This window comes from Acomys minous, assembly GCF_964271855.1.
Source record: "Acomys minous genome assembly, chromosome: 1".
Classification (NCBI taxonomy): Eukaryota; Metazoa; Chordata; class Mammalia; order Rodentia; family Muridae; genus Acomys; species Acomys minous.
In genome coordinates, this window is record NC_140483.1 from 7,117,059 (window position 1) to 7,132,462 (window position 15,404).

Sequence of the window (15,404 nt, forward strand, 5' to 3'; positions counted from 1 at the left end):
TGGTTAATTCCCAGACTCAAGATGGCTTGGGAATGTATTAGCTGTACATCCCATTACTCTTAGGCGCTGATCCCCAGGAAAACAGGCTTACTAAGCTGGACCAACACTGGAGTAAGACTCTTAAATTTAAATACTAGGGAGACACTGATTTTTTTTTTCAAATTATGGTCAGGTGGCTGTGATCTTGTATTGCAAGCATGAGGTCCAATCTGAAGAGACGGTATTAAAAACTTGAGTGGAGTGATGGACACTTAAAATCACAACGCTAGAGGTTATTGAGCGAGGAGGATACCTGGGCTGGATGGCCAGCCAGCTCAGAATAACTGAGAAATCCCAGACTAACGAAAGACCCTGTTTCTAAAATAAAAAAACAATGATGGAGCCTGAGAAGGGTCATCTATGAGTGACCTCTGACCTCTGTCCTACATGCATACACATACACACATGTGAGCAGCAAACAAATGCATATGCATAGTCCTGAATACACATGCACACACATGTACAGAATTTATGAAATGCCTTATTATTGTCCTGATGTTTATAAGGAAAAAAATGGCTCTCTACCTGTCTGCAGTGTTTTCTACCTGCGAGGAGTTGGCAAGGTCCTGCCTATGCTGTCAGCCCTGGGTGTGACCCCTTTCCTTAATTTTCTGGCTTTGGTACAACAAGCCACTGGCTTATGGTTCTCATCTGACTTCACTGCTACAAACAAGTGTCATGGATTGGAAGAAGATGATGAAGAAAGCGCACCATGACCCTTGATTCCATGCAAGTGTTTTGTGATTCTGCTGTCATCTTGTTCTGTCATTGAAATGCTCCTTTGAGAAGAGAAGCTCCCACGGTGCTGGGAAATGGACATGCTTTTTCTCTGTCAGCCTGGTGCGCCTGATGGTGCATTTCTGAGAAAGTGCTTTCCTCTGAACTCTCAGACTTGCCCGTGGCAGTCTCTAATTATGGGTGAGACTTAACATTCTGGTCCATTCACAGGAAGCCGTGGGGATGGTGGCACTCTGCTCAGTCTTTTGAATGTACAGAACAGGAAGAGTCCGAGAGGCCCCACACACCTCTGCTCCCAGCAGTGCTGGTGCCCTGAGTGGCTTTCAGAGGAAACTGTGGCGATGGTCTCGGTGCCTCTCCAGGGCTCCCATTTGGTGTTGCTGCATCTTGGGCTTTTTTTTTCTCCTACTGGTTTGAGTCTGTTTCACTCAATTTCAAACTACTACTTGGACCTTTTGGAGCCTGGAAAGCACTGTTGGACCTCGGGTGCATGACACTGTTAACTTAGAGTGCTTATATAGCAAATGTCACCTAGACAACACAGTTGTGGGACCTGGACTTAGAGTTCACAGAAAAATAATACAGGCATTATTAACACAAAATAGTGTGTTACTCTATAAAATGTAAGATGTTATAGTAGCATTTGCCTCTAACATGAAACAATGGACTTTTCATATTTACAATGCTTCATCAAAAGGTACTTTTAAGGGCTGAGTAGGTGGCTCAGTCACTGGTTCAGAGCACTTACTGTTCTTGTAGAGAATGCCAGTTCAGTTCCCAGCACTCACATCAGTTAACTCACAAACACCTGGAGCTACAGCTGTAGAAAATCCAGTGCCCTCTTCTGGCTTCTGCGAGTACCTGCACACACATATGTGCACACCATAAATACATACTCTCTCTCCATCTCTCCCTCTCTCTCTCTCTCTCTCTCTCTCTCTCTCTCTCTCTCTCTCTCTCTCTTTCCCTGTCTGCAGTGTTTTCCACCTGCCAGGAGTTGGCAAGGCCCTGCCTATGCTGTCAGCCCTGGATGCAACCCCTTTCCTTAATTTCCTGGCTTTGGTGCAACAGGACACACACACACACACACACACACACACACACACACACACACACACACACAGGGGTTGTCTTTAAAAACAAATTCTTAGGAAAGTTCTGTTATTTGAATTTAGTAATCCATTTTGTTGTGTGTTAGTAAAAGTGGGGAAAAAACAAAAACATGTTCTCAACTTAAAGAGAAGGACTGCTTAACATGGTTTTAGTTAACTAAGTTGAAATCAAATTTTACTCATAAGAGCAAGTTGTCTATTTGAAGTAAGAAAGATATAATGAGTCAAGAATTTGAAAAGTCCTTATAAAGTACCCAGACTGCTTGGTATTAAATTGAGATAATTGATTAAGGACAGAGGGACATGTCTTAAATCTTACTCAAATCTCCATTTAGAACACTATTGTTTCTGATTTGTTACTAACATTATTTCCTACAGATGTGGTTATTTAATGTGAACATTTGGATCATTAATGATATTCGGTATAAGAAATAGGATTTGATTTATGTGTAAACAGAAGAGTTTTCTCTTCTTTCTTTTGGCTTTGGTTGAGTCTGTCTAGTTTACTAGGAAATTCGGGGTTTATTTCTCACATCTATTTGGTCTGTACCAATGCATGCCCATTCCATTCTACTCATCAGCCTGTCCTCACTCAGGTCTCATGCTATTTGCCATGCCCATCTGTCCTGGTGCTGATGAAGCTGTCTGCTGGTGCTTTCCTGGGCACTGTAATAATTAGTATCTGTTTGCATGCTTGTAACTGTATCTTCAGTTTCCAGCCAACTTTTAAAGTCCTTTAGTTATTGTCTTATCTTTCCATTAAAGAGATATAGCTTAGAGAAGGCCCTCAGTCCTTGAGGCCACAGGTGGCAGCATAATCTGATGCAATTTAACAGAACATCCTAGTGTGGAAAAAGGAGAAAGTCTTTGTTTTTAAAATGAGGTGCAGAGGACCAGTGCTAGGCCTCAGGAAAACACTAGCCACACAAGACATAAGGCCTGAGCCCAGACCCTGGAGCCTAGAGTGGGAAGGGGAAACCAACACTTGAAACTTGTCCTCTGATCTTTATGCATTTGCCATGTATATACTGACATTTACATCCTCCCACTCTCTCACACACAAAGTGATGATAAGTATTTTTTTAATTAAAGATGGTGTCACATGCCTTTAATCCCAGCACACAGTTGGCAGAGGCATATAGATCTCTGAGTTTTAGGCCAGCCTGGTCTATAGAGTGAGTTCCAGGACCACCTGGGATACACATAGAAACCATGATTCGAAAAACAATTTATTATTATTATTATTATTATTATTATTATTATTATTATTATTATTATTATTATTTATAATTCAGAGGATAGGACAGAGTAAAAACCCATCTGACCATGGTTGTATGTGACTGAACATATGTGTCTGTTACCTATGAACATATGCTCCCTGTGAATATGAGCAGATGGACACATACCTCCTTGTATGTATGTATGTATGCATGGTATGTATATATGTATGTGCTTAAGTGCACATGACTCCCTGCATGTATGTGCATATGTAAAAATTCATACCCCTCCACACATATGTGACCTATGCATTTGTTTCCTTTCCCTTGGGCACCTTGCATAGATAAATGTTCTAGCACCTTGATTATGGAAAAGTGGTCTATGAGCTAGCTGTGGTCACCAATAGCTATAATCCCAGCATCTGAGAGGCTGAGGTACGAGAATCTCAATGTCAAGGCCACTCCGGCCTGCAAAGGAAGACTTTATGGATACTTTAAAAAGTGGCTCATGGCCAGCAGCATTGGCATCGCCATGGGAACTTCTGCAAGTGACCTCACCCCAGGCTTGTGAATGACAGTGAGACTAATGGTTGTCAGTATATGAGTGACCTGCTCACACAGAGCTGAAGAACAAGGACAGCTTCCTGCATCATGTATGTGGGGGAGGTTCCCCATTCATCAGCTAAACTCCTGAGTAAAATAAGACAGAGCTGCTGCGGAGACTCCAAGGTGGGAAGCAGTTGTATAGTTGTTAGGCTGTGGTCTAGGAGAATCAGGATGTGGGCTGGGACCTTTCAGTCCAGTCTCTCAGGCTCATGGGGAGCATCTGCGAAGCCAGCTACGGTATGCATCTAGGGAACATTGGTAGAGGGAGGCACAGAGGCAGCAGACGGCAGCTGCACCGTGCACTTCCACCGTGGGTCAAGCGCAGGAAAGGACCCCCAGATGCCTGCCCTTGGTGTGGGTCCAAAGACGCTGCACAGATACATCATCATCAGGTTACACGATGAAACATTATCAAAGCTTGGGTTTCTAGTTCACCGCAGCTGAATTCACACTAACTGCGAGAAAGGGAAAGACAGAAGGAAGGCCTCTGCCTCAAGGGGACATGACAGGAAACCCATAAAAAGAGGGAAGCAGAGAGGCACCCTGAGAACTTCCTGCATGGGCACCTCTGCCAATGTCCAAGCCCGTTCTATAAAAACGGAACCTCTTTCCCTGCATCCTGTGAAGTACTGCCGTGCATCTCTTCTGTGTGTGGTGAACGAACACTAATGACACATTGCTTCAGAAATACCAGAGAGAAAAACAGGAAGAATGGAAACACTATGATGCCCTTGTGTACAATTTAAAGGTGCATAGATGTTCTAAACCCACATGGCTGCCTTGGGGACCCCTGGGTTCTGCATTAGAACTCCTCTAAATTAGCGATCATTCCTTTCACTAGGCAATTAACAGGGTTGCCCTGGTTCACGCGTTCTCCTGGTCTTCGCTTTGGCACATGAATGTTAGGATTCAGTGGCTCGGCACTGTTTCGTGCTACTCCCACCATCTTGGCCTTCACACTGGGCAGAATCACCGTACTTCTTCTGCTACCAGGAGGATAACTGCCCAATCTTGTGGGGCTGGATCGAGGATCTGGTGGCCAGGGCCAAAGGGGGGAAATCTCCTTTAGAACATAGACCCCACAGCTGGGCAATGCAGGCCGTTTGCTGTTGGTGCTATTCCTCAGTCGCCGGAACAAAATGAGATTAGTCCACTGTCCTGCTGTCCACGTCTGCTTCCTAATGTTATTAGGGATCACAACCGCATGGATATTGAAAACTGTTCTTTAATGTAATAGCTTAGAATTCTCACATCACTGGTGATGACAGTAATATTTTTAGACAATTTTGTACTGCTAGTTAGACAATGTATTACGGAAAAATATTCCTAAAGTCACCAATGATTTCTATATTTAAAGTATTGAAAATAATGTGACATATGAATGAGATTTAGAGATACATACATGACGGTTGTTAACCCGGGAACTCCTGCCACTACTTCTGTTTATTTCCATGTCCCTGTGTGTCACTCTCTTTTGCCACATATTAGATTTAAGGAAAAATATCTTGCTTTTCTAACCTTAAAATTTTTAAATGAAGCAGAACTGGAAAGGAAATAATTTTAAGGAAAATGCAAAGAATCAAAATTAGCAGTTTACAGGCTATTTATATTTTAACACATTTTTAACTAGATTATTTTATCTACTAAAAATCATACACAAAGTATTTGAAAGCCTCTTGTCTTCTTTGTCCCTACTCCTCCCCCTACTTTTGTCTTATGCTCTATTTCAATCACCCATATTAATTGATATGTATTTAGTTCATTTATATGGTAAAACTCTGGGCAGCATCCTGAGGAACACTAGGCTGTTTTCCCAGGTGGGTGCAGTTACTTTCCACAGAACAGTGTGTTTCTTTGCTGCTCACTATTGCTTGCTGTGCACTATATTTTCCTTGCACACCTCCCAGGGATGTGCACGGCTCATCCTGGTTTTAATTTGAAGGTTCCTGATGGGTATGTCCAGGATCGTTTCATGTGTCTCTCAGCCATTTCTCTATCTCTTGGGGGGGGGCAACATCTATTTACATCTTTATGTGTATCTTGTGCTATTAAATTATAATGGTTATTCATATATACCAGATACAAGTATTTTATCAGATTATCTGCCTTGGAAATTTCAGGGGCAGTTTATTTACTTTCTCGGTGGGATCTTTTAAAACACAAATGATTGGATTTTTTTGAAGAATCATTTATGCAATTTCTGTTGTAAAATATCCTAAATTCTATTTCTGTATAATAATTTTGTGATTTTTTTTTTTAGCTCCTGGACTCAGTGTCTGTCATATTTTGAAATGCAAAGTAAAGATGTATAGGGTAAAGATCTATCTTTTCTCTTTTGCATATGGATACACACTTAGTCATAGAAACATTTATTGTAAAAAGAAATGCTTTCCTTAATGAACTCCTTTGATTCCTTCATCAAAACATAAGTTTTATGTAAAATAATTTATTTCTAGACCCCCAATTCTACCCAAGGGATGGATGGATGGGTGGATGTATGGATGGATAGATGGATATTACACACACACACACACACACACACACACACACACACACACACACACACACACACCCTTCTGTCCTATCCTATTGAATACTGGAAAACAATAATAAATTAGAAAGTAGAGGTAATCTAACTCTGTACTGCTTTCTATGACTTTTTTAGACATTTGTGCTTTGAAATTTTTGAATCTTGTATCATCTTGTTCAGGTCTTTAAAGGGAGCCTTGAATGTATGTATTGATTGTAATTTCTACTATGGACATAGCCTTAGCCAGCAGGCCAGGTGGATGAGCGACTCTGATTTCAAACATTCAGCCATCTGACACATGAACAGCAGCTGCCATTCTATGTGCTGGGGTCTTCTTTGATTCAGTTCAAGCATGCTTCATAGTTTTCCGAATATAAACTTTGACAATCTTTTAGTAAATTTGCTCCTGAATGTTTTACTCCTGAAAATGTTTTATATGATGCAGTCTTCCTAATGATTTTAGACTATTGCTGCCATAGAGAATTATATCTGATTTGTCTTAAATCTTGGAAATGTGTTATAATAGTTTGGGGATTTTGTTAAATTTAGTGTTTTTTTCATTTTGAGCTCTTTTGTTGTTTTGCTTGCTTATCTGTTTGTTGGAGCCTGGCTCTCTGATGTGGTCCTAGTTATCTGGGATTCACATGCCTACTTTCCCAATTCTATGATATTGAATGTGTGTGCTTCCACATTCCATTTAATATTTTTTATTTTTTCTGGAAATAAAATTATATTATGTACAAATGTAGACATTTCCTATTCAAATCCATTAATTTCATTTTTGGCCTAATTTACATTGTCTAAACTCAGCAAGAAAATGTAGAACAGAAGTGGGCAGAGGATATTACTGCCTTGCACCTGTGGATTGCTCACATGTTTTTAATATGAGTATGGCTTATGTGTACTTGTAATTCTCACCTTCATATTGATATTGCTTTAAATTATACACCTGAGTGTTGATCCAGATTACACACACTGATGTGGAACTAAAGTTACTAGAAGAAAATTAGTCACAGAGTTCATGACATTAGAACAGCCAATGATTATTTATGTGTGATGTCCAGGGTGTAGGTATTGTAAGAAGGTAGAAGCCAGATCCTGTGTACGTTTGTATGTGTGTGTATGTGTATGTGTTTATGTGAGTGTGGTGTGTGTGTTTGTCTGTGTATCTCTGTAATTGTACATGTGTTTGTGTGTAAGTATGTGTGTTTCCTTGTTTGATTTCTGCTCCTGTGAAAACTACCATCATGACAAGAAGCCAGGAGATGATTTACTTGGCTTAACGCTTACAGTCTGCCATGGAGAGAAGTTGGTGAAACTCCAAGCAGGAACTGAAGCAGAGACCACAGAGGGCCACTGTTCACTGAATCACGTCTAAGCTTGCATTCAGCTGCCTTTGTTATAGAGCCCAGGCCGACCTGTCTAGGGATGGTGTGTTCACATTGGGCTTGGCCCTTCTCTATTAATTAGAAATCACAAAAATGCCCACAGGCCAATCTAAAGCTATATACCATTAAGGTTTCTTCCCCTCAGTATGACCAGTTGGCAACCTAGGTACACCATCACAGACTACAAACACAAGGACATGACATGTGTGTAGAAAGAGCTGAGTGAGGAAATGTATGAAGAGTGGCATGGGATTCATTTGCTCACCTCCCAAGACTGTGGCTTCAGCCTCCAGCAACAGAGAGCAAAGCTCTTGATATCATCAAATAAACCAGGGGAAACGATCCTTGTTAGTTATCTGTTTTGAGCGTTTCAATGACGAACATGGCATCCATCATTAATGCACTTTGACCACCATCCATATCTTTAATCTGTACTTTTATTTACTCTATCATTTTTGTTTAGAAACTGACTTGAGATAAGTCTTGCTATATAGCACAAGCTGTCTTCAAATTTGCTATCTGGCCCTGGCTGGCTGGATTTAAGCTGGTGATCTCTCTATGTTTGCCTTCCAAATGCCTAGATTACAAGAAATTCCCACCTCACCTTGTTTGCTGAAAGTTATATGACAAATATATCTTATCTTGAATTTCTTATTTTTACAATGTAATTCATAAAACATTCTACAACTGAGTTTCTTGATCTAACCATTAAGTGTTAAACTATTCAAAATAATACATATTCATTAAAACTAATACAATCATTGAGTTGGTATTTATAAGACTAATTTTCCTTTATCTGAAGTCATTTATTGATATTAGTGTGACAGATCAACACTAGAGGTAATGACAGCCAACTATGACACAGAGCTGTTGGCTAGAAGTAGGATTTACAGGTCAAACTTAGTGAAGATCTGCATTCATGTAAGTCAAACATCTAAATTCGTGACATAGATGGCAAACCTATCTTATGAATGTAAACATATATTGTATTTTGAGTCTTCATGAAACTGGCTTTTGCAGTACTATCTTCTCCTGGCTTTGGAATTGAAGTCTTATTTATAATTAGAGAAAATACTTCACTACTTTGCAGTTTGATTAAAATTGCACTCTCCAATTCTTCTTGACATTTGGAAGACTAAAACTAAAATGAGTCTCTCTTTTCTATAGAGATACCCCTGAGCAACACTCAGTCAACATTCACGATAGACACTACTCAAGGTCCCGTCTGCTTTGGTCATCACCTAAAAGCCAACTTAGAACTTCCTGGAAAATACATTCTGGAAACCCTGGGAGAGTGTTCTAAACCGACATCTAGCAGAAGAGCCATTCCCCTCCCATGACTGAAGTAACTCACCGGGTCACAGAAGAGGCTGCCGTTTCTAGTCCCCTCGCTGTTACAGTCACAGGGCTTGCAGACATCGAGGGCAGAGGGATCTGCACCAATGGGTCGGTAAAAGTAATCCTGGCACGACTCACAGTTTCTCCCTGTGTCAGGATAGGTTATTCATTATGACTCATAATTCATTACAATCTGCTGCATAATTCACGATTAAAGATTGTATTCCTTTGAGGAAATTCTATAATTTTGGGGACGTCCATTTTAATGCACCTTTCATCTCTACCTGCCAATTTAGTGATCCGGAGCATATGAAATGGTGAACCTGCTCCAAATGGTGCTTTACTTCATTAAACACCCATCTGTTATGCAATACCACACTTCTGAGAAGTTTTGCTTTGTAAGGGAACATACATTTTAAAAAGAATCCACTTCTAACTTAAAATTGCATTTCTATGTCCAGGTACTTATTTCTAAAGCAAAATGTGAGGAACTGCTACAAATGTTGCTGATGACACCTACAGAAGTGGAAGAAAGTAGACATTCTGAAGTTAGTGAGTAACCCGCTGCACTGGATTGTAAGGGATGTCCCAGGAGCTGGGGATATGCAACTCCAGGCTCTCTATAGCCATCTCCTGTTTCCAAAAGTTGCAAGAGATCCTGGACTTGCAGTACCTGGCACTTTCTGCTAGGTCCCCAGTTGCAGGGTTGCTCTGCTCCAACAACCAGACCTCGGATTCTTCCTGCTTCCCCGAGGGTAGCACCTAGATACTGGGGTCAGAATCCCAACCCCATACCCACTGTTCCATGGGTCCCCGTGTGGAGAACATCTGGACAATAGGAACATACAGGGTTTTCAGGTCCAAGATGAATCTGAGAGCTGAGAGTGCAGTTCCTGATTGGCTAGCAAGCAGCTACATGACTAAATCTGATCTATAGCGCCAACTGACTCTATAACACCAACACTTACTCATGATCTGTCTGATACACATGGGACAAGACCAGCAAAGGTGATCTATGCCCTGGCTTCAACACACATCACCTGCCATCCCAAGGAGTCCTGTGGGGGTGCCCAAGTAACATTCAGCTCAGAGCATATACCCACAAGTTGCTCCACCATATAGCAAGGATACTTGCTCAACTATGTTCATAGAAGCCTTATTCACAAAAGCCAGGACCTGGAACAACATACATGTTCCCTCAGCTGAAGAATGGATAAAGAAACTGTAGTACGTTTACATAATGGAATACTACTCTGCCATGAAAAACAAGGAAACCATGAAATTTGCAGGCAAATAGATAGAACTAGAAAAGATCATCCCGAGTGAAGTAACCCATATCAAGAAAGACACACAGGGTATGTACTCACTTATAATTAGATTTTAGCCATATAGTGCAGGACAAACACATAATAATCCACAGACCCAAGTAAGATAAGTAACAAGGAGGATCCAAGGGAGGATGCTTAAATCTCACTAAGAAGGAGAAATAGAATAGACAGAGGTAGTGGTTGAAGAGTGGGAAGAAGGAAGGAGAAGGAACACAGAGAGATATGAGGGTGGGAATTAGACCTAGTGAGAATGGGGAAGGAAAACAGAAGGCCTGTAGAGAAACTGTGGGTGGGGCATCTCTGGGACAAGCTGGAGACCTAAATCAGGGTAGTCTCCTTAGAGGATGTGAGGGGGATTCTGGCAGAGACTCCTAGTAGCAGGGGCCATAGAGATTGAAGAGGATACTCTCTAACTAGACAAGTCTCCTGTAGATACACAAGAACATCAACCCACTCACAAAAATTTCAACTCAAAATTTATCCTGCCTACAAGATGTGCAGGGATAAATATAGAACACGTAAGACAAAATTGAGGGAATGTCTAACTAATTCCTGGACAAATCCAAGACCTACTTCAAGACCCACCTCATGTGAGAGAGCCAACCCCTGGCACTATTAATTCTGTTTAGTTTGCAGACAGAGGCCTAGCAGATTTGTTCTCTGAGAGTCTCCACCCAGCAGTGGTTTGTCGAAACAGCTTCTGAGAGTCACAGTCAAACATTGGAAGATACATAAGGAGTCTTGTGGGAAAGTGGGAGGAAGGGGAAAGGACCTGGAGATGCTAGGAGATCCACAAGAAAACCAACAGAGCCAAATAACCAAGGCCCAGAGGGGTTTGCTGAGGCTGAAGCACCACCCAAGGACCACATATGGCCTGGTCCTAGCCCCCCTACAAAGATGTAGCCAATGGGCATCTCAGACTTCATGTGGGCCCTTTAGTAAGGGGAGGGGGGCTGTCTCTGACATGGACTCTGTTGCTACTGGAAATGGACCCATTATCAGAAAACCATATAAGCAGCTATATTTTTCATTCTGAGGTATATTAGCTTCTGACTAGTTAATAAATAAATGAATTCTTAATGTTTCTAGAATGTTGACATTCATGTATGCTGATGTTCCTCAATATGTGTCTCTACTACAGAACTTGTCCTTGTATCATAAGCCCAGGAATACTCACCTTCACAGCTCTGGTCCCTGGCCAGGCTCTCATGCTATTTTGTGTCATCAATAGTTATCCAATGCATTCACTTATGCCCAGATCCATTATATTCACATTATATCTCACAAACACTGATGCTGCCTGCTTTTGTTTTAATATTAATACTGCTCTTCAGAAAACAGGGATCTCAGTGGCTGTTATTGCAGAAGGTACAGAGAAATATTTATCACTGTCTGTATTTATAACCTTTTGTACATTGTGTGTGTGTGTGTGTGTGTGTGTGTGTGTGTGCGTGCGTGCGTGCACATGTATGTGGGCATGAGTATAGTAAATACGTGTGCATCATTCTGAGCCTGTGAAGGCCAGGGGGCAACTTGCCAGAGTTAGCACTTTTCTTCCACCATGTATAATCTAGGGGCCGGATTCATGTTGTCAGGCTCTCCAGGGAGCTCATTTTCCTATGAGCCATCTTGTTGGTCTATATGTATATAATGTCTTCAAAAGATTATTGGTTTCTGTGTAAATTCTGAGTAAATGTAACATGTCCATATGTGAAACCAGACACAAGAAAGACAGAAATATAAATGATACAAGTAATTCACTGTAAAGATGTATTAAAACTGAACTAGGCTAAGTTATACAAATTAGCAGTTTGGTCAATGATGTGAACACTTTGGAAGGAATATCTTCCTGCAAATGTACAATGAAGGACTATTTCTGAATAGGGGAGGCCTGATAAAACAGATTTTGCTTCCAAATTCAACAGCCTGAAATCGTATTCCCAAATAAAATAACTATATCATAATTTAAAATACCCCACATCTAGAGATAGACACTCATGGTGCCACAGGCTGAGCCAGACATTCAGGATTTGGGGTTACCTGTTGTGTGATGCTGGCAGTCATCACAGACTCCTCCCCCACCTCTGCTGTACTCCAGAGGAAATGGGTCCACAGAAGCATCATAGTGGCAGCTGCTGGCGTGACTGTTGCACTCACAAGGTTTACAGTTGAATGCATGAATGTGGTCACCACTGTGGAAAGGCTTGTCATTATAAAGAGGCAAGCAGCGATCACACTGAAATGATAAAACATCAGGAGAAACGCAATGCTGTGATGTTTTTGTTCATGTACTGTTAACTCTCTGAATGTAAATTTAAAACTTTTCCGTTAAGAATCTCTGAATACCTTGTCTTTAAAACTATTTATAAATCAGGGGGAAAAAAGCATGAATTAGGATTCTTCTATGATCTTTACAATTTTGTTAAAATCTCTCTACTGTTAGCTCTAACAGTAAAGGAAATCAACAATGGTAAAATGAATATTAAATTATCACTTTATAGTTTCAAACTTTGCAATGAATTGGGAAATGATTTGCTCTAATGCTTTGTAAATAATTTAATCTACAATACTTTGAAGAGTGTCTGCCTTTTTCCAACCTCACGCTTTGGTCCGCCAAAATCATCCTCTCCTGTGCTGTGCTATGGTAGATCAGCATACTCATTCTGATTCTATCACACACGTGCTTATAATGTGTTGTACAAGCTAGTCACTAGCAAGGAGGGGACACAATGCCGACTTCCCTGTCTAGGAAAGGAAGTGGGATTTGTCACTGATCCTGTGTATATAATTAGATGGCAACTCAAGGATGGAGGGCACATCAGCTCTTTATATCAAGTAAGGAGGGATAAGAATATTCTATTGATGATTTAGGACCAATCTATGCAAATAAGGACAAAAGACAATTTCTCCTTGAATTTTTTCATAGTTTAGCAAATTGTCCATTTTTATTTTTAAAAACAGGAAAAAAAAACAACCAAAAGAATTCTTTTTTCTGTTGTGTTGGGGGTTTTATCTACTCAGCTGAGGGGGAAAGCAAATCAAGAAGAGAATATGAATGCAATTCAAGCACCGGGCCACATGTTCAGATACAGGTGAGCTGAGCTAAAGCTCTTTGTGAAGAGCAAGCCTTTATAGCTCAGTTGGTTTTCAAGGCTCTGTAATATATTTTGCAGTGATGAGATTCTTTTTAGCCATAACTACTTCTTTGTCATGGGCTGGAGTAGCTGCACCCTTCCTTTGTCTCACTGTCCTCTAGAGATGCCCGTGCCATGTCCACATCCTCCTGTCCTCTAGAGACACCTGTGTCATGTCCCCATAATTCTGTCTTCTAGAGACACCTGTGTCATGTCCACATCCTTCTGTCCTCTACAGACACCTGTGTCATGTCTTCATCTTGCTGTCATCTAGAGACACCTATGCCATGTCCTCATCCTTCTGTTGTCTAGAGACACCTGTGTCATGTCCCCATCCTTCTGTCATCTAGAGACACCTGTGTCATGGCTCCATCCTTCTGTCTTCTAGAAACACCTGTGTCATGGCCCCATCCTTCTGTCATCTAGAGACACCTGTGTCATGGCTCCATCCTTCTGTCTTCTAGAAACACCTGTGTCATGGCCCCACCCTTCTGTCTTCTAGAGACATCTGTGTCATGGCTCCATCCTTCTGTCTTCTAGAAACATCTGTGTCATGGCCCCATCCTCTGTATTCTAGAGACACCTGTGTCATGGCCCCATCCTACTGTCTTCTAGAGACACCTGTGTCATGTCCCCATCCTTCTGTCCTCTAGAGACACCTGTGTCATGTCCCCATCCTCTGTCTTCTAGAGACACCTGTGTCATGGCCCCATCCTTCTGTCCTCTAGAGACACCTGTGTCATGGCCCCATCCTTCTGTCCTCTAGAGACACCTGTGTCATGTCCCCATCCTCTGTCTTCTAGAGACACCTGTGTCATGGCCCCATCCTTCTGTCCTCTAGAGACACCTATATCATCCATCCACCCTGCATCACCTCTAGTAACGTGTCATGGCCCTGACCTTCTGCACTGCAGCCTTGGGTCCCTTCCATCCCTCTCCAGGTGGGTGCTAGATACCTGTTCCTATACTTCTCATGCTACCTACGAAGTACGTGCACAGAGGTGGTTCCTAAGATGATAACTAAATTCACATCTAACTCTGGAACCAAAGGCCAAAGTGATTTCTTCCCAGAAGCATTTAGGACACACTTGAGGGCAGGCTAATACATATACATAGTGCTCATGATCAGCTATGATGAGGTCAGTTTCAAAAAGTCACTTACAGCTAGAAACCAAACTCATATAAAGAAAGATACAACTGATTTTATTTTTGGGTTGGGGTCTTGTATATATCCCAGATTAGCAATGGACTCATCATGAAGTCCAAGGTGGCCCTGAACTCACGGTTCATCTTCTGCCTCAGTTTCCCAAGTTCTGAAATTATAGGCAGGTACTATGGTATATTGATAAGAAGGAAAAAAGGAAGAAGAAAGTAAAGAAGAAGAGGAGAAAGAGAGATAGAGATAGATAGATAGAGAGAGAGAGAGAGAGAGAGAGAGAGAGAGTAAGAATGAGGAGGAGGAGAGGGAGGAGGAGGAGAGGGAGGAGAGGGAGGGAGGGGAGGGAGGGAAGGAGGAAAAATGCCTTAAAAATTTCCTTACTGGCAATATTGATACACTAAACTATCTTCTTTCATAAAATGAGTTAGTTGTTGTGGGTAGACATCAGAAAGCAGACTTCATCTTTCTGGGAAAAGAAAAAGCTAGTGTAAGCCCTAACTATAACCCTCCATATACTAAACCCTAAGGAAAGCATTTAAATTTTCCTCCCACGAGTAGAAAAATAGAGAAGTATCTATCACTTTTATATACAGTGGAATGGTATTTAACCATAAACAGAATGGAATTATGTCACTTGCAGCTACATGGACTGAACTTCTGTTAAGTAAAATAAGTCAGTCAATGCAGAGAAGCAAACATGGTGTGTTCTCAGTTTCATGTGGAAGCTACACAGGTCATAGCAGATGTAGGAGAGGCCACTGAGGCTCGGGTGGGAGGCAGGACCAGAAGAATTGGGGGTAGATAGCTAGTGAATA

General features: G+C 41.4%; 1 protein-coding gene across 1 annotated transcript in view; it reads right to left on the reverse strand.

Moving 5' to 3' along the window:
• The window catches only part of USH2A (usherin), a 683,333-nt gene that overhangs the window by 571,390 nt on the left and 96,539 nt on the right, over positions 1 to 15,404 (reverse strand). The window contains exons 10-11 of the mRNA XM_084773188.1: positions 12,337 to 12,532; positions 8,985 to 9,115 (exon numbers count right to left, since the gene is read on the reverse strand). Coding sequence (XP_084629314.1) covers positions 8,985 to 9,115; positions 12,337 to 12,532 — 327 coding nt within the window. The remainder of the gene's footprint in view (positions 1 to 8,984; positions 9,116 to 12,336; positions 12,533 to 15,404) is intronic.